General features: G+C 46.7%; 1 protein-coding gene, 1 long non-coding RNA gene and 4 other non-coding genes across 8 annotated transcripts in view; 1 reads left to right on the forward strand and 5 right to left on the reverse strand.

Annotated features, from left to right (window-relative positions):
• Positions 1–11,307, forward strand: part of LOC110574822 (tRNA selenocysteine 1 associated protein 1) — a 16,293-nt gene extending 4,986 nt beyond the window's left edge. Inside the window, exons 3-10 of one of the 3 annotated variants that reach the window (XR_002479987.2) lie at positions 562–661; positions 1,277–1,329; positions 3,242–3,373; positions 4,639–4,758; positions 8,048–8,210; positions 8,389–8,422; positions 10,347–10,727; positions 11,129–11,307. Coding sequence is in view for 2 of the 3 variants with exons in the window: in XM_021683621.1 (XP_021539296.1) it covers positions 562–661; positions 1,277–1,329; positions 3,242–3,373; positions 4,639–4,758; positions 8,048–8,210; positions 8,389–8,422; positions 10,347–10,483 (739 nt within the window). In the remaining variant the exon portion in view is untranslated. Of the gene's footprint in view, positions 1–561; positions 662–1,276; positions 1,330–3,241; positions 3,374–4,638; positions 4,759–8,047; positions 8,211–8,388; positions 8,423–10,346 lie in introns of all 3 variants that reach the window. The other 2 variants (XM_021683621.1, XM_021683622.2) reach the window with 2 other exon arrangements.
• A 142-nt stretch (positions 11,308–11,449) lies between these two features.
• On the reverse strand, positions 11,450–14,726 carry LOC110574824. The gene is made up of 5 exons (XR_002479988.2): positions 14,443–14,726; positions 12,906–13,004; positions 12,547–12,624; positions 12,165–12,215; positions 11,450–11,565 (listed from the first exon to the last, which is right to left on the reverse strand). It is a non-coding gene; the product is annotated as an uncharacterized LOC110574824 (long non-coding RNA).
• On the reverse strand, positions 11,635–11,708 carry LOC123324783. Its single transcript, XR_006540048.1, has one exon. It is a non-coding gene; the product is annotated as a small nucleolar RNA SNORD99 (small nucleolar RNA).
• Positions 12,389–12,519, reverse strand: LOC123324769. Its single transcript, XR_006540034.1, has one exon. It is a non-coding gene; the product is annotated as a small nucleolar RNA SNORA61 (small nucleolar RNA).
• Positions 12,742–12,872, reverse strand: LOC123324765. Its single transcript, XR_006540031.1, has one exon. It is a non-coding gene; the product is annotated as a small nucleolar RNA SNORA44 (small nucleolar RNA).
• LOC123324752 lies at positions 13,511–13,645 on the reverse strand. Its single transcript, XR_006540018.1, has one exon. It is a non-coding gene; the product is annotated as a small nucleolar RNA SNORA16B/SNORA16A family (small nucleolar RNA).
• Positions 14,727–20,608: the final 5,882 nt, after the last annotated feature.

Raw genomic sequence — 20,608 nt, forward strand, 5'->3', positions numbered from 1 at the left:
CCTCCCCCTCTCTCTGCTCCTCCCCCTCTCTCTGCTCCTCCCCCTCTGCCCCTCCCCCTCTCTGCTCCTCCCCCTCTCTCTGCTCCTCCCCCTGCTTGTGTTCCCTCTCTCGCTCTCTCTCTTACTGTCAAATAAATAAATAAAATCGGGAACACAAGCAGGGGGAGTGGGAGAGGGAGAAGCAGACTCCCCGCCAAGCAGGGAGCCCGGTGCGGGGCTCGATCCCAGGACCCCGGGATCATGACCCGAGCTGAAGGCAGACGCCCAACGGCTGAGCCACCCAGGCGCCCCTCAAATAAATAAATCTTAAATATTTTTGGCAAAAGTACTTCAAAGGTGGTACAGTACATAAATAAGTGTTTATCAGAGGAGTCTGGACTGGCCCAGATGGACAACCCTTATATTCAGGTTTGTAAGTTCTGAACTGGAATATGTCAGGGAACAAAAATAGGATGAGCTCTGATTAGAAAAACATTTTTCCCTCCCCTCAGGCCAGGGTTCAGTCTCATCTGGGAATCCCATCTTTAACCATTCTCTTTCTCTTGTTTGCTTTCTTTCCAGAATCCCAGCTGGCTACTGTTTTGTAGAATTTGCAGATTTGGCCACAGCCGAGAAGTGTTTGCATAAAATTAATGGGAAACCCCTGCCAGGAGCCACACCTGTAAGGACACTTGGATAATGATGATGTTCCCATTTTTATTGTCATCGATAACTATCATTCATTGAATCCCTACTGTATACTTACTCTGTTGAACCCTATAACAACCCTGCACAGTAGGCATCGTTATCTTTGGCAGCCCAGGAAACCGAAGCTCAGGGAGGTGGCGTAACTTGTCCGAGGCAGCGCAGGTAGTAACTAGCAGAGGCGGGACGCCAGCGGAAGATTGGTTGCCTCCAAAATCCATGCCCTTTGCACTCTGCACTGCTGCCAGCCTGTTCTAGTTTCTCAATCAGGCAAGAGGTCTAGAGTTGCAAGTCTTCCATGAAGGGAGGCAGCAGTGAGGACACATTTCAAGAGAGTTACATTCTGCTCTTCCCACAGTTACTTAGCTTACAGCCGCACCAAACTGGCACACCTGGGCTCATAGAACCACGGAGCTGGCAGTGCCCTTAGCGGTCATCCGTGCAACCCCCTCACTTTATACAGGAGAGAAAGCTGAGGCTTAGAGAGGGGGAGATGTTTTGGCCAAGGTAATTTATTTCAGTTTTTTTCAAATATTGTTTGACTCTTGAAACACCTTTCCCTGTTTTAGTTTGTTTGTTTTTAAATTTCTAGGCAAAACGTTTTAAACTGAACTATGCCACTTATGGGAAACAACCAGATAACAGGTAAGTGCAGGGTAGCCCCAGGGTAGCTTCAAGGCCCAGGAAATGTCTAGAGACAAGATGTGTCACTGTGCTGGTCACCACCAAAGAGGTTGGGGAGCCCAGTTTGGTCCACTCTGCCTTCCTCCTGAAGGATGACTCCCTCCCCTCCCCTGCTGGTGGACCTGCCCAGTGTGCTTCTTGTCAAGACCCATGTCTTCTCTGTGTTTGGTGCTGCCTCTAGCCTTCCACCCTGTTAGTACCTGCAGTATTGAAGTTTTATTCAGTAAGAATTGACCTGTTGTAGTGACATAAATTCATTGTTTCAGGGTGCCCTTCAAAAGCTTTAAAACAATGTATCAAGAGCTTTAAAAAGATTTGTACCCACTGACCCTGTAATTCTACTTCAGAATTTATACATGGATGTATGCAAAGATTAGCTTCAAAAGTGTTTGTTGAAATATTACATATAATGGGTGAAATTGGGGAAAAACCCAAATAACCTAATAATAGAGAAGTAGCTTAAATGACAATATGTTCATTAATTGGAATACTATGTATCCATTTGTTTTTTTTTGTTTGTTTGTTTTTCTATGTATCCATTTGTAAGTCATTTTGCAGCAGATGAGGACAGGTCAAGAAGTTGGTGATAAGTTAAAAGTGAAAAATGCTAGAAACAAAACAAGGGAGTCATACCCAAGTTTTGTAAATTCAAAAAGGAAAGCCAGGTGTGCCTGGGTGGCTCAGTCGGTTAAGCGTCCAGCTCTTGATCTCAGCTCAGTTCATGATCTCATGGTTGTGAGTTTGGGCCCCACACTGGGCTCCACGCTGGGGGTGGAGCCTACTTTCAAAAAGAAGAAAAAAGGGATATCTGGATGGCTCAGTTGATTAAGTGTCTGCGTTCGGCTCAGGTCATGATCCCAGGGTCCTTGCTCAGTAGGGAGCCTGCTTCGCCCACTGCCTGCCACTCGACCTGCTTGTGCTCACTTTCTCTCTCTCTTTCTCTCTGACAAGTAAATAAATAAAATCTTAAACAAACAAAAACACAAAGAAGCCAAAGAAAAAAGACAAAAGTATATAACAGAGTGTTCATAGTGATTACCTTCGAGTGGTTGGGTTACTGGTAATTTTATTTTTCTTTGTCCTTTTGTGTATTCTGATTTAAACAAGGAATATGTATCATACTTGAACTAAGACTATAATAATGAGTCTGCTTGTTTGATATTTTTTGTTAAATAATTTTTTCTAGAACAGAGGTTGACAAACTGTGACCTGACTTATATCACCTGTGAGCTAAAAATAAAAATGGTTTTTACACTTTTAAAGGATTGTGAAAACAGAAAAAGCAACAGAGACCATAGGTGCCCCACCAAGCTTAAAATTTTTACTATCTGGCCTTTTACAAAAAAAGTTTGCTGATCCATGTTCTAAAAGTTGGCAGATTTCATTTTAGCTCTGCTTTCAGTCTTAGGAGATAAGGTCCAGTTCTCATTCTCCATCTTCACCATTTGAATTAAAAATATGTAGTGAGGGCCTCCTGGCTAGCTTAGTCGGTAGGGCATGCGACTCTTGATCCTAGGGTCATGAGTTCGAGCCCCACATTGGGCGTAGAGATTACTTAAAAAAATATTTCCAGCGAATACAGAGTGTCTAGTTTTCTCTTTTGAGCACCTCTGACCAGGCCCCCCCATCTGCACTCCTGTAATATTTGAAGCCAGACAGGCTTTGTTCAGTGGATAAGGCGCTTGGGACAGGGGCTGCTTCCATAACTCTCTGCCAGGACTGCCAGGAGCAACAAATTAGGACCTGGCTAAGGACCCATCAGATGTGCTGTTCCCCGGGAAGGCCCAGGAGAGGTTTACCTAGAATGGGCCAAAAGAGCTTGTTAGAATAAAGCTTTCGGTGTCTGTCTCTGAATCTTGTTCTCCCCTCTCAGCCCTGAATACTCCCTCTTTGTGGGGGACCTCACCCCAGATGTGGATGATGGCATGCTGTATGAATTCTTCGTCAAAGTCTACCCGTCCTGTCGGGGAGGCAAGGTGGTTTTGGACCAGACGGGCGTGTCAAAGTAAGGCCTTACCTGTGACTGATGCCCACCGTGTTCCAGCATTTGTCTCAAAGATGGGGGTGTTAGAGCGAGGCCATGTAGCATGGGAATGAAGAGCACGGGCTCTGGAGCCAGACTGTGGTGTGCATCCTGACTCGGGTACTGGCCCAACCTCTCACCTGATTATTTCCTCATTGGTACAGCAGATGCTAATTAATAGTGTGCTCACAGGCCTGACCTAACGGTTATGTGATGTGCTATAAATAAAGCAATAGGATATGCTGGGTAGGTGTTTGCCATTTTACCTATTTATTGTTACTTCAAAGGTAGAAAAACCTCAAGAAAGGCTTATTTTTGATCAGAGTGATAGTTACAAGCACAAGTTTGAGTTACAAGCTCAAGACGTGGATTTGAATCCTGCTTCTACAATGATGTTGGGCAAGTTACTGAATCCCTCTGAACTTGATTTCCTCCTCAGTAAAATGGGGACACTACCGTTATCTAATCATTGGGCAGTTTGACGAGATAATCCTAGGGAAATGCTCAGCACAGTGCCTGGGAGATAAGTGCTCACGAAATATTAGCTATCATTTGTTGATCCCGGAAGTAGGATATGAGTCCCGGGGCGCCTGGGTGGCTCAGTCGGTTAAGCGTCTGACTTGCTTTTGACGGACTCTTGGTTTTGGCTCAGGTCATGATCTCAGGGTCGTGAGATCGAGCCCCACGTGGGGCTCTGGGCTCAGTGCGGAGTCTGCTTGAGATTCTTTCCTCCTTCATCTCCTTCACCCTCTGCCCCTCCCCCCCCACTCTCGCACGTACCTGTTCTCTTAAATAAATAAATAAATAAATAAATAAATAAATAAATAAAATCTTAAAAAAATATATGAGTCCAGCAGAGCAAGAACCTTGTCTGCTTGTGACTGCTGAGCCCCGTTGTCTAAACATGATACCTGGTGTACAGGGCAGACGGGGTAAATGTTCGCTCAGTGAACCACAGCTGTTCCTACCACCACCGCTGCCATGATGATGAGCATGGTAACAGGATTTCCAGTAGATTGGGAGGGAAGCCACTGGGAAGGAGCCCCATCAGTCAAGGCGTGGAGGGGATTCCTCGGCCTCAGGCTCCTGCCGAACTGGAGTTTCACATCGCTCGATGGCATGCCTCTACTGATGGGGCTCTCATCCCTTCCTGCAGAGCTGGAGAGACTCTCCCTCTCTTCCATTCTTCGACTTCGCCTTCATCACGTTTGTGATCTAAATAAGGTATATGCTTTTGTTTTCTGCAGGGGCTATGGTTTTGTGAAATTCACGGATGAACTGGAACAGAAGCGAGCTCTGACCGAGTGCCAGGGAGCAGTCGGCCTGGGGTCTAAACCAGTGCGGCTGAGTGTGGCAATCCCCAAAGCGTGAGTCCTGCACTGGCGGGGAGGTAGAGGGCCTCTGGATTGATGCCCACCTGGACGCTTCTCATCTGCTTGTTAATAATCAGAGCTTCCGCATGCCGGCTGGGAGACTGCAGGGAAGCCTGTTACTTGCCAGGCTGTGTGCTGGGCGTTGCAGATGAATGAGCATAACCTGCGCCTCCAGAAGCTTGTAGCTGGGGGAGAGCTCCGACCTGCGAAGGCAGATACATTCAGACATTGCTGGTAGTAGTACTGGGAAAGCGGTGTGTCCTGCATACTTAATGTTCCTGCTCTTTGCCCAGTAGTATCGCTGTTAGAAATTTACCCACAGAATTAATAAGAACTGAGCAGAAGAAAAAAAAGTATACTCAATTTTAGCTATGGGAATGGCTGAGAGTTAAAGATCCAAACACTACAGAATATTACATATATCACCATCCTACCTGTCATGCCAGGCAGAAAGCCCTTCTTCCCTTACAGCTCCAAGCAAGTTTCTCACCCAGAAGACAGCTACTGTCAGCATAGAATCTTCTGTCCTTTGGCCAAAGCAGTGGTTCTCAACTAGGGACAGTTTTATCCCGCAGGGGACATTGGCAACACCTGGAGATAATTTTGGTTGTCACAACTTGGGTGGGGAGGTGCTCTGGGTATCTAACGAGTGGAGTCCAGCAGTGCTACTAAGCATCCTACGCTGCCCAGGAACGGCCCCCACACCAGACTTACCTGCCCTGCCCCCAGGTCAGTAATGCTGAGGTTGAGAAATTCCATGCCAGGCGTAGGAGAGTGACTGCATTCTTAGGGCAGAACTTCCAGATAGCCAGGTTTTTCAAGGCAGCAAAAGATTTGGAGGTTCTTTGCTGCTTAACTGTGTTTAATACATGGAAGATCAGCCTGTGATTTTCCCCCCAAAATGTTAATTTGTTCTAAACTCTATAGGGGTGCCTGGGTGGTCAGTTGGTTAGGTGTCTGCCTTCCACTCAGGTCATGATCCCAGGATCCTGGGATTGAGCCCCAAGTCGGGCTCCCTGCTCAGCGGGAAGCCTGCTTCTCCCTCTCCCTCTGCCCTTCCCCCTGCTTGTGCTCTCTCCTGCTATCTCTCTCTCAAATAAATAAATTTTTAAAAAAATAGTAATAAACTCTACTATATAAAAGCATTAAAGAAAATATTTAAGTTTCCTCGTTACCCTAAAATGACTAATTATGATTTCTGACTTTTATAAGCTTCTCCATAGATATCAGTGATAGGTAGATATAGATGCACTGTGTGGATCAATTTACATGTGGTAGATTTATGTCTTTATTTTTAATTATAATCTCATTCTCCCCCCCCCCAGTTTTCTTCATATACACATTCCCTTTCCCATATAGCTGTATAATCCTCATCATAGTATTTTTTAACAGCTGTAGGGTATCTTAAGTGTATATTCTGTCTTGAGGTCCCTCTGATATTGATGGTGTTGGTTGTTTCTGATGTGTTACCATTTATTCGATCAATAGTGACTGAATCCCTACAACTCTCCAGGCCCTGACCTAGACTTTGGAGTTGTAGCTATAAACAAGAGAAAGAAAGTCCTTTCCACAAGGAGGTTGTGTTCTGTTCCACTTCTCGGTTGATCATTGTTGTCAGAATTTGGTGCCTGCATCTAGGGAGGTGCCATGAAGCACCAGGAATTGAGGGCACTAAGAGGTCCCTTTGAGAGTTAATCCGCAAGAGCTGAGTGTGGAGAAACAACAGAAATGTGCAGACCCAGGCCAGGGAGACTGCCTTCAATTCCATGAACATACCAGGAGGGTGGCAGGCTCCTTGGAAACATGGCGGGGTGGTCCTGGACGAGAACGGTAACAGTGTCCAGCCTCGTACTGGGCAGGGAGAGGGAGTCTCTGCCATTGGACTTCATCTAGCCAGCCCGTCAGGAGGTGATGCTAAGGCAGTCAGATGGGGCGTTGTCTAACTGCTTTGGCCCAGTCCTGCTCACCACGCAGACGTTGAACTCAAAAGGAACTTGTGAAGAGCTCATTCAGACTTTGAGAATTTGTGGTTCCTTAGGGTTTGCTGTGGTAGTTCAGCTCCTGCTTATGACTTGGTTTCCTCTCTGGCTTCACTGTGGAGATAGAATACACCCATCCCGAGGCCACGGGTGCAGTCTACACCACATGACAGTTACGGTTCTCCTTACAAACCAGGTGGCATGGTGGTGTGAGCCTCTGCCTCCCGCACATTCGGCTGCACTTGTGAGTCTGGCTCTTTGGAGTATGAGGACTCTGGAAGCGCATCGCCGTGTTGTTCTTTTGATTGCTCTCATCTAGGACTGCTGGTCAGGCCCCGGGCCTGTCTCATAAGCCTACCCATACATACATGGTTTTGTGTATTTTTGAAAGCAGTGGATCCCTTGCAAGCTTGACATTCTGTCTTTGGTTAGCAGTGGCTGGGGTAGCCATGCCAGCCGGAGAACAAAGCTGTCCACTGAACCTGGGCCTCAGCCCTGATTGGTGAGTGCAGGATATAGGAGCCTCGCAAGGTGTCTGGCATCTGTCAGGGCAGATGCTGTATGTAGTGGGCTGGTGTTCAGAGCATGAGTCTTGGAGTTAAATTTGGCTCCAGTCCTAGGTGTGGCCTTGGGTGAGTTACTTGACCTTTTAGATTCTCATTCTCATCTGTATAATGGAAATAATTATTAATAGCTCTGTCATAGGGTTGTGCAGGACTTAAAATAGGAGCCTGTATCTGAAAAACAATGGGCCCAGATCCTGAGAAGCTACTCCAACAGTAGTTGTGACTACAGTAGTGTTGGTAAGGCTACTGGAACACTTCTTTTTTGTGTGTGGGAAAGAGGGCATTCGACATTTTGTAGTTTGAAATGCTTCTTGGATCATCCTAAATCCACATTTTCCAGGCCATGTTCACCTGAGCCTTTGTGGCTGGCAGAAAAACAGTCCGTCCGTCCCCCCCCCCCACCCCGGCCCCGATTTTGAGAAGAGGACAAGTCAGTACTGACAAGATTTGATAAGAGAGCCAAACCTGGCCGTTAAAAACGGACTGTAAAGCCTTGGCTCTGGAGCCGGACTGCCAGGGTTTGGATCTCTGTGTGACTTTGGACAAATTAGGTGACCTGTCTGGACCTCAGTTTCCTCATCTGTGAAATAGGAATAAATGTATTCTTATTGCATAGGGTTGTGTGGAGATTAAATGAGTTAATCTGCATAAAGCCACTTGAACAGCCCCTGGTCACGTAGTAAGCGCTTGGAAATGTTTGCCTGTATTTGTTTATTTTTGCTTCTTTCTTCAACTAAGGAGCCGTGTGAAGCCAGTGGAGTATAGTCAGATGTACAGCTACAGCTACAACCAGTATTACCAGCAGTACCAGAACTACTACGCCCAGTGGGGCTACGACCAGAACACAGGCAGCTACAGCTACAGCTACCCCCACTACGGCTACACGCAGAGCACCATGCAGGTAAGCGCGCAGGCCCTGGGCCCCTGGCCGCAGCTCGGCCTCCGGCATGGCATCAGTGGGCTGCGGCTTCAGAAGAAAATGGGGGAAGACGAAGCGACCTCTCGGCTAAAAACAAGGCCGCCTTGTCTCGGGCCAGGAGTTCACGCTGCTACTCACCCTCTCTTCGGTCTCTTGGCAGACATATGAAGAAGTCGGGGATGACGCGTTGGAAGGTAAGAAAGAAGTTTGTTCACTCATTCCTCTGTCCTCTGTCAGGCGACCGCTCTGTGGTGCCACTGTTCCTTAGCTCGATGCTGAGGAATGCAAGGTGGATTCTGCTCTGGAGGAAACTGCCTTCTAGTGAGAGAGCTAGTGCATGCATAATTATAGTGAGAAGGGAGCGTGTGCCCCAGAGGCGTGCGTGCAGCCCCAGTGAGCCCAGAGGAAGCAGCGCAGCAGGGGAGAGACCTGGGACATTCAACCCCCACATGTAGGTCTCCAGCAAAACTCATGCCTTGTGTGTGTTTGATAGTTTGTAAAATTCATTTTTTTATCTCATTTTAATTTTTTCCTATATATTTTAAATTACATTTTTTTCTCATGCTCAAGTAATAGGTATGATTGAAAATTTGGAAAATAGGGGCGCCTGCGTGGCTCAGTCGTTAAGCATCTGCCTTTGGCTCAGGTTGTGATCCCATTGTCCTGGGATCGAGCCCCGCATCGGGCTCCCTGCTCCACGGGAAGCCTGCTTCTCCCTCTCCCCCTGCTTGTGTTTCCTTTCTTGCTGTCTCTCTCTGTCAAATAAATAAATAAAATTTTTTTAAAAAAATTTAAATATTAAAAAAAAAATTTGGAAAATATAGTAACATTATGAAGAAAACTGAAAATCACCCCAATCTGCTACATAGTAATAGCCATTTTTAATTTTTTTTAATTAAAAGCATTTGTTATAATTTGTACTGAATTTAACACAGGAAAAAGGAAAATAAAACTGAAGGGATTGCTAACCTTCAAACAAATGATTTCTCAAATATATTAATACTTAAAGGATTTTTAAGGTTTGAAAATACTATGAAAAACAATTTTTTTAAGCATTTCTGAATAGATGTTACGTTTTAAAGAAGTAAAATTTAGGGGCGCCTGGGTGGCTCAGTCGTTAAGCATCCGCCTTCGGCTTGGGTCATGGTCCCAGGGTCCTGGGATCAAACCCCGCATTGGGCTCCCTGCTCAGCGGGAGGCCTGCTTTTCCCTCTCCCACTCCCCCTGCTTGTGTTCCCTCTCTCGCTGTGTCTCTGTCAAATAAATAAATCAATCTTTAAAAAAAAGTAAAATTTAGGAGCACCTGGCTGGCTCAACAGTGGAGCATGTGACTCTTGATCTTGGGGTTGTGAGCTCGAGTCCCATGTGGGGCATAGAGATTACTTTAAAAATCTTGGGGTGGCTGGGTGGCTCAGTCGGCTAAGCGTTACTTATTTGAACCCACAACCCTGCTAGGGAAAATTACGGTGTTGATTTTTGTGGTAATTATTTTCTTCCTTCTCTTTAGAGATATCCATCCTTAAATAATAGTTTTTTTAGCTTCACACAATGCAGTTGTACTATATGTACTGTCTTGCTTTTTTCATTCAACACTCAGCATTTCTTTTAAATAAAATTCTGGTATAGTTAACGTACAGTGTTACATTAGCTTCAGGTGTACAATATAGTGATTCAGCACTTCTCTACATTACTCAGTGCTCATCATGGTAAATTAACACCATTTGTGAGATCCAACCAAGTTGTATGCAGTTGAGGCTGATTTTCATTGCTATGTTATGTTCCCTTTGAAGAATAGTGCTCTGGACTTAGTCATTTTGATCAGATTTCCATAACCCAAAATTGAAGGAAGGACCACACGAGAACAGCCAGGGCACATGAAGTCTAGAGAAGAGGTGGAGTAACAGCCACCATGATTTGAGTCTGTGTATGAGGTTTCCTAAGTAGAGTCCACTTTTATCCTTACAGGAACCCTGCAAGGCAGCGGTGCGGGCCCTGAGGGACTCTGACACAGAGCACAGGGAACTTGCCAGAAGCAGGAAGCCCTGGGAGTGGGGAACGGAGTCCAAGTGTCTGGGTGCTTCTCCTGGCGCTCTGAACCCACCCTGACTTCTCTTGCAGACCCCATGCCGCAGTTGGATGTGACGGAGGCCAACAAGGAGTTCATGGAGCAGAGCGAGGAGCTGTACGACGCCTTGATGGACTGTCACTGGCAGCCCCTGGACACAGTCTCTTCAGAGATCCCTGCCATGATGTAGTCGGGACAGAGGACCAGCCAAAAAGGACTGTGTGATGGAGAGGAGAGACTCCTTTTTAACAAAGTATTAGAACAACTTTTAACTTTTTGCAAATGTTTTGTAAGATTTTAGTGATCAACTCTTCTGAGATTATGACCATTTCTGCAACATTGCTGCCTTCCTTTGCCCGTGAGCCTTCGGAGTTTGACAACCACGGTGCCCTTGAGCAAGGTTCTACTTGTCCTTGAAAAGTTAATTTTTCCAGGTAGGGATGTTACCCACTTTTGGAGATAAGGAGAGTTTGGGGTTATTAACCAAAGTGGATCATAAGATTTATTCAACCCAGAGGGCCATCTCAGGTGACAGACACTGCATCCTTAAGGTTCTCTGGGGTCACAGTGCATGGGTTACCTGTTGTATGCCATATGGGGGGCAGTGTTGATCATCCATTCAAGTATCCCTTCACCCCGACAAGTTTGCTTCTAAGTTTGGTGGCTGTGTGTGGTAGGCTGTAATGGAACCAGCTAAATCTAGACCAAGGGGCTCAAGACTTGGGGGCATGCTCCAAGGGCAAGCCTAGCTTCAATAAGCCCTTATTGAGGGACATTAATGTGACTGTGTGCCTGGCCCACCAGTTTCTTGACATTATTTTCATTTGATTGATAGGTATGAATCCACTTACAATGCTCTCCAGCACCCATGTGGAAAGTCTGGATTTACACTAAAAATCTGCAGCTCACCTCTACTCGTTTGTGCTAGAGGAAATTGCGGGCAGGGGGCGGGCAATGAGACAATGGGGGCAACTTGAGGTAAATGGTCTAGGTCACAAGAAGCCTTCAGATATTTTAAGGAACATGTATTAGGCTCAGCCTGAATTTTCAGGCTTTTTGGAGGAAAAATTATGTATAGTGGAAGTTGTAGAGGTCAACCTATCTTTATGAAGACGACACTGTAACAGGGAACAAGAAAACGGACACAAACATACTTCAAGTCTTTTACTAGTCACTTCTATGCCATGTGCCACCAATAGCAGAAATACAAAGGTATGGTTTTCCACTAAAATAATCTGTTCTTTCAGCTTGCCTCTTCCCAGTGTTTCTGTCCTACAAAGGAAGTGTAAGCCAATGTGTTAATATGCCCCCAATTAATTGCCACCCAGGCTTTTTCTGAAGAGCTGGTCTCAGTCCCATATCCGCATTTATCATCCATAGATGTCCACTCAGATTAGGTTTCATCCTGGACCAGTCAGCCTAAAAAACGTCCCACACTAGATGAACTACACTTGTTTCTACCCAACCCATCTCCCACACGCCTAGGAAAGGGAGATCCCAGGTTTGAGGTTTCCCCAAATGTCAGCATAAGCTCAAACCACAATTGTACATTCACAGCAATCGGCCCTTGCTGCCGAAGGTGCAGGGCTTTGGCATCTGGTACCTTCTACTCCTAGCAGTATGCTCTTGGCCTTCCAACAGGATGGGCAAATCTAAGACTCAAGTCACACTGTAAACATTTTTCTCTTCTGGCCATGAACAGCTAATACGGCATACAAGGAAGGTCAGGTGTAAATGACATATGAAAACGCTAAGACTTCCCAGAGGCCTGACTAGCCTTCTATCGATTCACTACACTACTCAGGGTTCACAAGGCTCAAGCACTACTGGAAGCTGCAAGGAAGCTATGACGTTTCAGGTAGCCAACTTACCCAACTATAGATCCATAATCACAGACAAGGACAACTTTACTGGTGACAGATCTAAAAAAAAAAAAAAAAACACCACCAAAATGGACACTCTCAAGAGGCAAGAAAACCATTCATTAAGTCAGCAATCACTACAACTGCCCAGAGCTTCACATACATCCTCCCTTTAAGCCTAAGATTCTCCCATTTTAGAGGGGAGGAGGAAACCAGGTCAAAGAGAATTCAAACCCTGTTTGAAACTAGCCCAGTCTATATAACAGACTATAAGCACCACGAGGCCAGCTTCAGTGTCCCTTTTCCTCCTTTTACGACCACCAAGACCAGTGTTCAGATCCGATGGGAAAGGGAACCGGAGGGTCAGGCTGTCTCCAGCATCTAACTTTACCTTGTCTAAAGCACAGCAACAACCTGGTATCCTCAGACTCTTCGGTAGCAGACACTGACAGGAACACTTGGGGGCAACCTGCAGAAAAGAGTGTGAAAGCTCTAAACCAGAAATACATCCAATACACCCATCTTCATGGAAGTTTATGGAAAACACCTGGACTCGGGCAGAAGGCTTCCGACCCAGGTCCTGGGCTGTTATAGGAAAGGCGAGTGGCAGCTGCAGGTATTATGCTGACCTGTGCTGTCAAAGTCTCTCCAGGTTGCTCTTGCATGCAGTTGGAGATCCCGTGGCCACACCCGGCCACAGCCCTTGGAAACATGCTGTACTGACCCGCCAGGTAGTTCCCAGAAACCTACCAGGTCCCACGGTGGTTGTGTTCCATCACTGTCATGACCCCAGAATCCTCACCAAAAAGCTCCACTTCAAAGTCATCCTGGAATCTTCATCTGGGACAGCTGAGATGAGAAAACAGTTGTCCTGAATGATCTTACTGTTCCCTTCCTTTGGTCTTCATAATCAAAGGTGTGACTGGCTTTTGGTACTTACGCCATAAGCTTTTTTGGGGCAGTGACCCACAGCACTGCTGAGATCTGTGCCACTTGCCAATAGATTTTCCCAGTACACCTGTCCACGCCACTCGGCCTGCCCCACCATACTGGTTCTTGGTCTCAGCAATTTACTTCTCCCAAGTTTTTTTCTAGCAACTCTATGTAGGACGCTATTAACAGGAACGCCTGGGTGGCTCAGTCGGTGAAGCGTCGGTCCTGGGATAGAGCCCAGCATCGGGCTCCCTGCTCAGTGGGGAGCCTGCTTCTCCCTCTGCCCCTTCCCCCGCTCGTGCTTGCTCTCTCCCAAATAAAAAAAAAGTCCCCATTAACAAAACGTTTCTGCTGGCCTCTGGAAACCTGTCAATTGTCATAAAGGACTCCACCTATACCTGAGAAATGGCAGGTACAACAGGAACTGTCTTTTCCTGAAATGTTGCAGATCAGTTACAGCAAACAGAACGGCGACCGTCAAGGAAAACTGTCACTCTGGGCTCCTTTTTGACCACAGCAGCTATGTGGAAGCAGCTGCAGCTTCGATAAGGGCCACAGGGCAATTTAGGTCCCAGGACCGCTCCCAAATGCCACCTAGCCCCCTAGACTCACCTAAAGCCCGTGCACTATTGCGTAACAAATTCATGGACTGAAACATACTGGAGACCAAATAAGAGAACAGATACCATTGGGGCGCCTGGGTGGCTCAGTTGGTTAAGAGTCAAGACTCTCTATCCCGGAACAGGTCTTGACCTTATGGTCCTGCGTTCGACCCAGAGCCCCGCACTGGGCTCCACGCTGGGCATGGAGCCTACTGAAAGAGAACAGATATCCTTTTATATGTACTTTTTAGACTGAGCTTATGCCCAACATGGGGATGGAACTCAAGACCCTGAGATCAAGAGGCGCATGCTCAACCGACTGAGCCAGTCAGGCGCCGAAAACAGATATCCTATTACCAGGTCCCAATTACCACTTTATTTTACTATGTGTCAGAGTTTTACCTCATTTCATCTTCACAGGACCATTTTATCATCCGTTTTACCGGTAAGTTTAGACCAATTAAGCTATCTACTTAAGGTCGCCAATCAATGTAGAAAGCCACAGACCTGGGATTCAAAATAGGACCTAAAGGACTCTAAAACGCGGCCCCCAGAAAACCCTACCCTTTTATCCACCTGCATGGATTGCTTAACGTGTTGTGCAGCCAGACGACAGGTGAAATCACTTCCCCAAGGTCACCCAATACGTGGCTTTAACAGGCAGTTTCAGATCTGGTGGACACCACCGCGCAAATTAAGCCACTTCAGACCCAGGACTGCCCTGCACCAGGCCGCCTGCCCGCGTCACTCACCCGTCGCACTACGGTGCAGCGATGCGCGGGCCGAGGCGGGAGCAGGTACGGTCCTCTCAGGCTCCGGCCCCTCTCACCGCGCATGCGGCCGACCAGGCCTTCCGGGTGTTGGTCCCAGCGGGCCGGGAGGCCCGGCAGCTCCGAGCCGCTCTCATCATCCCGCAGCCTCGGAGGCAGGCCCGGCGGGTGCGGGGCCAGCGGCGGCGAAGCTACGGCGGGGGGGAGAGGAGGCTGGGCGTGAACTGCAGCAGGCCTGGGTCTCCAGGTCCAGAGACGCCGCCACCACACCGGCTAGGGAAAAGGAAGTCTGTGTCTTGGAAGGGGGCTTATATAGGCCTCGCCCCTGGAGGCCGCGCCGACAATTGGAGCAACGCGCCGCGCAGACCGCTGGGAGTTGTAGTCCGCCCGCCCTCACATGCCGGGCGGCGCGTCCCGCTCCAAGACCTAAAGCGCGTGTGGAGTCCCGGCCTTTTGACCGGGGCTGGAGCGACTTTCCGCCTGTGTCCCGGATTCACTGAACGTCCGGTACTGGGCACTGGGCTTACAAATGAAGCCGACCCGCCATGCCCGCTGGAGTTCAGTCAGACTTCCAAAGTCGGGAAATGACGCTATGAGCTGCGACAGGGCAGCCGCGACTGAGTGGGTTTGGGGAGGCGCTCTGGGAGCTCCTGTTGGAGCGGGGCCCGTGGGGAGGGCTTCTTAGGAAGGAAAAGGCGACCGAGTCCTCGGAAGAGGAACGCATTCTTTGTTCAAGACTAGCCTCTTGCGCTAATAGACAAATTACTGAGCGGTTACTAAGTAAATGATACTCGATTATCTCAGCTAGTTTTCATAATAACCCTGTGTATAGTTATAGTTTTACCCACTTTACAGATAAGAAAACTGAGGAATGCATCAGCCAGGTAGCTAACGAGGTAAGGACTGGAATCCACGAGTCCACCGCAGAGACCACACTCGGAGTCACTGTGCCACGAGCACAGTGGAATGAGTAAGCGTCAGTGTAAAAACAAGTAGTCGTCAAGAATTAGATACCTCTTCTGTGCTTAAACTCTTCATTAATTTTTATCCTTAATATACACTTTAAAAAGTAGGTACTACTATTATTCCCATTTTATGGAGAAAACAACAGACTCTGAGAGAAAGAAACTTTCAGGTGACTCCCAAATGTGTTTCTCCAGCCTCTTTTCTCCTGAGCGCCAGACCTTACACCCTGCAGCTTCCTGGAACACCTACACCTGGCTTATAAATAGGCTCCCCAGACACAGCCTTTCCTCCTCCGCACCGGCTCTTCCCAATCTCAGTAAATCCTTGGAGGGACCCTGGTCTCTTTCTCTACCGTCCTACTTCAGACCCGTCAGCAAATCCTGTATTCTCCACCTTTAAGATGGTAAGACATTCCTTACCACCCCACTGATGCTGTCACTGCTCACCCACAATCACAGTAAGCCTCCTAATCAGTCTCCCCGATTCTGCCATTCTTCCCTATAGTCTGGTCTCAACACACCAGCCACGATGTTTGAAGAGCAAAAGTTTTTAATTTTGGTGAAGTCCAATGTCTATTTATTTATGCTTTGTGCTTTTTGTGTCCTAATTTAAAAATTTTTGCCTAGCTCAAAGGCATTAAGATTTTCTCCTATGTTGGGCGCCTGGGTGGCTCAGTCGTTAAGTGTCTGCCTTCGGCTCAGGTCATGGTCCCAGGGTCCTGGGATCGAGCCCTGCGTCGGGCTCCCTGCTCTGCAGGAAACCTGCTTCTCCCTCTCCTACTCCCCCTGCTTGTGTTCCCTCTCTCGCTATGTTTCTCTCTGTCAAATAAATAAAATCTTTAAAAAAAAAAAAAAGATTTTCTCCTATGTTTTCTTCTAGGAGCTTAATAGTTTTAGCTCTTACATTTAGATCTAGGATTCATTTTTAATTAATTTTTGTGTATGGTGTAAGAGTGAAAGTTTATTACATATGGCTCTCGAATTGTTCCATGTTCATTTGTTGAAAAAGATTATCTTTATCCATCTAACTGCTTTGGCACCTTTGTAGAAATCAATTGACCATATGTGTAGGTCTGTTTCTGTACTCAATAATACACTGTCTTGATTACTGTAGCTTTTTTAAATTTTTTAAATTTTTTTTATTTTTTAAAGATTTTATTTATTTATTTGAGAGAGAAAGAATGAGAGAGAGCGAGTACATGACATGGGGGAGGGTCAGAGGGAGAAGCAGACTCCTTGCCGAGCAGGGAGCCCGATGCGGGACTCGATCCAGGGACTCCAGGATCATGACCTGAGCCGAAGGCAGTCGCTCAACCAACTGAGCCACCCAGGCGCCCTGTAGCTTTTTTTTTAAAGATTTTTTATTTTATTTATTTATTTGATAGAGAGCACAAGCAGGGGGCGAGGCAGGCAGAGGGAGAAGCGGGCTTCCCGCTGAGCAGGGAGCCCGATGCGGGGCTTGATCCCAGGACCCTGGGACCATGACCTGAGCCCAAGACAGACGCTTAACCGACTGAGCCACCCAGGCGCCCCACTGTAACTTTTTAATAAGTTTTGAAATAGGGTAGTATAAATCATCCAAACTCGTTCTTTCTCAAAATTGTTTTGGCTATTCAGAGTCTTTTGCATTTCCATGTAAACTTTAGTATCAGCTAATTTGTATTTTTTTAAAAAGCCTACTGGGATTTGGTTGGTATTGCATTGCATCTGTAGACTAATTTGGAGAGAACTGACATCTTAACAATATTGAGTCCTCTCATCCTTGAGGATGGTATAGCTCTCCATTCAGTCAAGTTATCTTTAATTTCTCTCAACAGTGTTTTGTAATTTTCAACATACAGATCTTGTATATCTTTAGTCAAATTTGTCCCTAAGTTTTTCATATTTCTGATGCTATTGTAAATGGTATTACTTTTATCAATTTCAAATTCTAAATGGTCATTGCTAGTGTATATAGAATTAATTTTTGCATATTAACTTGTATCCTCCAACCTTGCTAAACTCATTTATTAGTTTTAGTAGCTTCTATGTAAATTCCTTAAGACTTTTCACATGTCTGTGAATAAAGAGAGGTTTACCTCTCCCTTTCCAATCTGGATGCTTTTTATTTATTTTTCTTGTCTTATAGTATTAGTTAGGACCTCCAGTACAATATTGAATTAATAAGTTACATTTCATCAAAATTAAAAACTCAGGGTGGGGGGGGGTCAGGAGAAGGGAATTTAAAAAGGATAGGGGGGAAAAAAATAAAAAGGACATGGATAGGGGTGCCTCAGTTGGTTAGACATCTGACCCTTGATCTCAGCTCAGGTCTTGATCTCAGGGTTATGAGTTCAAGCCCCCCACTGGGCTCCATACTGTGCGTGGAGCCTACAATAAACAAACAAATAAATAATGGGAAAATTTGGGGGTGATATATGCTCATTATTTAGATTGTTGTAATGGTTAATGAATGTACACTTACATCACAAGTCATTACATTGGGTGCCTGGGTGGCTCAGTCAGATGGGTGTTTGCCTTCAGCTCAGGTCATGATCCCAGGGTCCTTGGATGGAGCCCTGCATGGGCTCCCTGCTCAGCGGGGAGTCTGCTTCTCCCTCTCCCTCTGCCACTCCCCCTGCTTGTGCTCTCTCGTTCGCTCTCTGTCAAATAAAATCTTTAAAAAAATAGTCATTACATTATACTCTGTAATATGTACAGTTAGTTTACTGTGTGTCATTTATACCCCCATTAAGATGTAAAAATTAAAAACCAAGAAAAAATTTATATTATTCACCTGCTCCAAAATCTCCACTGACTTCACAAGATATTTGGAATAAAAGCTGAGGTCCCATGATGGCTTCTGAAGCCACATGTGATTTGGCTCTTCCTCCTCTCTGCCCTCATCACCCACCACTTGCTCCCTCAATCATTCTGCTCTCTTAGCCTCTTTGCTCTGCTTGGAGCATCCCTTGCCTGATCCCACCTCAGGGCCTTTGCTCTTGCGGTTCTTCCTGCCTGGAACTATCCTCTCTGGATATCACAGACACCCACACTACTCCCTCACTCCCCCTGGTTTTCTGTTCTAATGTCATCTCCTCAGAAAACCCTATTTAGGGGCGCCTGGGTGGCTCAGTCTGTTAAGCAGCTGTCTTCGGCTCAGGTCATGATCCCAGCGTCCTGGATTCGAGCCCCGCATCAGGCTCCCTGCTCAGCGGGAAGCCCGCTTCTCCCTCTGCCTGCTGTTCCCCCAGCTTGTGCACACTCTCTGTCTAATAAATACATAAAATCTTTTAAAATAAAAAAAAAGAAAACCCTATTTTGATGTAGCACCCTGCCACCCTTCAAGCCATTGTCCTGCTTGACTGTTATTTATAGCACTTATTGCTTCTTGACATCACATTATATATGGATTTATTTTCTGTCTTCCCCATTACAATGTGAGCTCCCAAGACCAGGAATTGTGTGTTTTTATTTTCACTGCTGTGTAAGTGCCTGGTATATAACAGAGAGCTAGCACTTACTGAAACAAATACAAAGTAAACGAATTAACGAATAAAACTTGGCGGAGGCCACACAGCTAGTAAGAGGGCAGTTGGAACTAAAACCTTGATCTCTCTCGGGCAGATGCGCCTAACTCGCCTGCTGTGTTGCATAGCCCCTCCAGATTACTCTGTGAGGTGGGCACCATGATTTGCCTTACTTAGCAGAAGGGGAAGCAGGGTGGGGAGGGAAAGTCACTTGCCCCGCCCCAGTCACATAGCCAGTCTCTGGCAAGGTCAGCTGACATCTGGATTCTGGGGCTCGCTGCAGGGGGCAGGCACGTGACCCTCGCCCACAGCAGGAGCCTCTAGGAGAGGAAGTTCCGAGAGCCCAGTGCTGACAGTGCACTGCCCACGGGTGCTGACTACAAAGGCTTCTGGGAATGGGGGTTCAAACCGCCTTTCAAGTTGTTTTATGCCTCTCTGCCTTTGTCCAGCTGCTCCTGCCGAGAGTGCCCTCCCTCCTTGAACTCCCCAGCTCGCCCTCGTCCTGGGAGACCCAGCTTCAGAATCACCTGCTGCACAAGGTCTTCTCTGAGCCTATAGCTCCCTGAGTCCAGAGTCCAGCCCTACTGTGGGATTTGACTGACTGAATTAATGAACCAATAGCACTTATCCACTTTCATTCATTCTTTCTACCATAAATATTTACTTAGTTCCTGTTTTGTGCCAAGCACTGGGATACCACCATTGATCATTGCCCTCAAGTAACCTAGGAGGGAGACAGCTAATGCAGTGGACAAAAGGGTATGTGACCTCACTGGCCAGTCAGAGGCTTTCTGAGGACAGGGCTCGAACCTAAGTCGTGTAGTAGGAGTTAGCCCTTTGAAGAGGAGAAGAGGAAAGGCGTTGCGCATGGCTGGAGCTCAGAGTACCAGTGGTGGGTAAAGAAGGGGCTAGAGGCATCCATAGGGACCTGACACACAAAAATATTTTTCCAGCTAAACAGAGTGAGGTGGAGAAAATGTCTCAACTGAGGAATCAGTGGGGAAGGTGGGAGTGGGGCAAACTCTTAATTTGGGCAAAGCTGGCAGGAAGGATTCCTCCCGAACACACACCCTTCCTGAGGCTCCTCAGGGTTCCTGGATTCTCAGGCTCCTCTCTCTCCAACTCCTAGAAGTAGGGGACAAGCAGATACATGGGCCCCTTCAGGCTCTACCACGCAGGTGACCAGTGACTGAGATTACATGGAGACCTGTCAAAATGGCTTCTTATTGATTTGTTAGGAGTTAGCCAGAAGAGGGGCACCTGGCTAGCTCAGTTGGTAGACCATGTGACTCTTGAGCTCGGGGTCATGAGTTCAAGCCCGACTTTGGGTGTAGAGATTATTTACTTACATACATACATACATACATACATACATATATCCACTTAAAAAAAAAAAAAGAGTGAGAAGAAAACCTGGGCCTTCCCAGATCCTCAGCCTGTTCTGTCAGACACAGAAATAGCAAATAAGGCTTTGGCCTTGGGTAAACTTGACAGCTAGTCTATCTTCCTTGTTAAGTGACCTCGGATTCCTTATCTCTGAGCCTCAAGTTTCCTCATCTGTAAAAATGAGAATAATGACACCTTACAAGTTTGTGTGAGAAGGAAATATGATGATTCGATTGTTTGCAACAGTGAGGATTTCACCTCACCACCAATTTGCCAAAACAAGTTAAA

This window comes from Neomonachus schauinslandi, chromosome 4 (assembly GCF_002201575.2).
Source record: "Neomonachus schauinslandi chromosome 4, ASM220157v2, whole genome shotgun sequence".
Taxonomy (NCBI): Eukaryota; Metazoa; Chordata; class Mammalia; order Carnivora; family Phocidae; genus Neomonachus; species Neomonachus schauinslandi.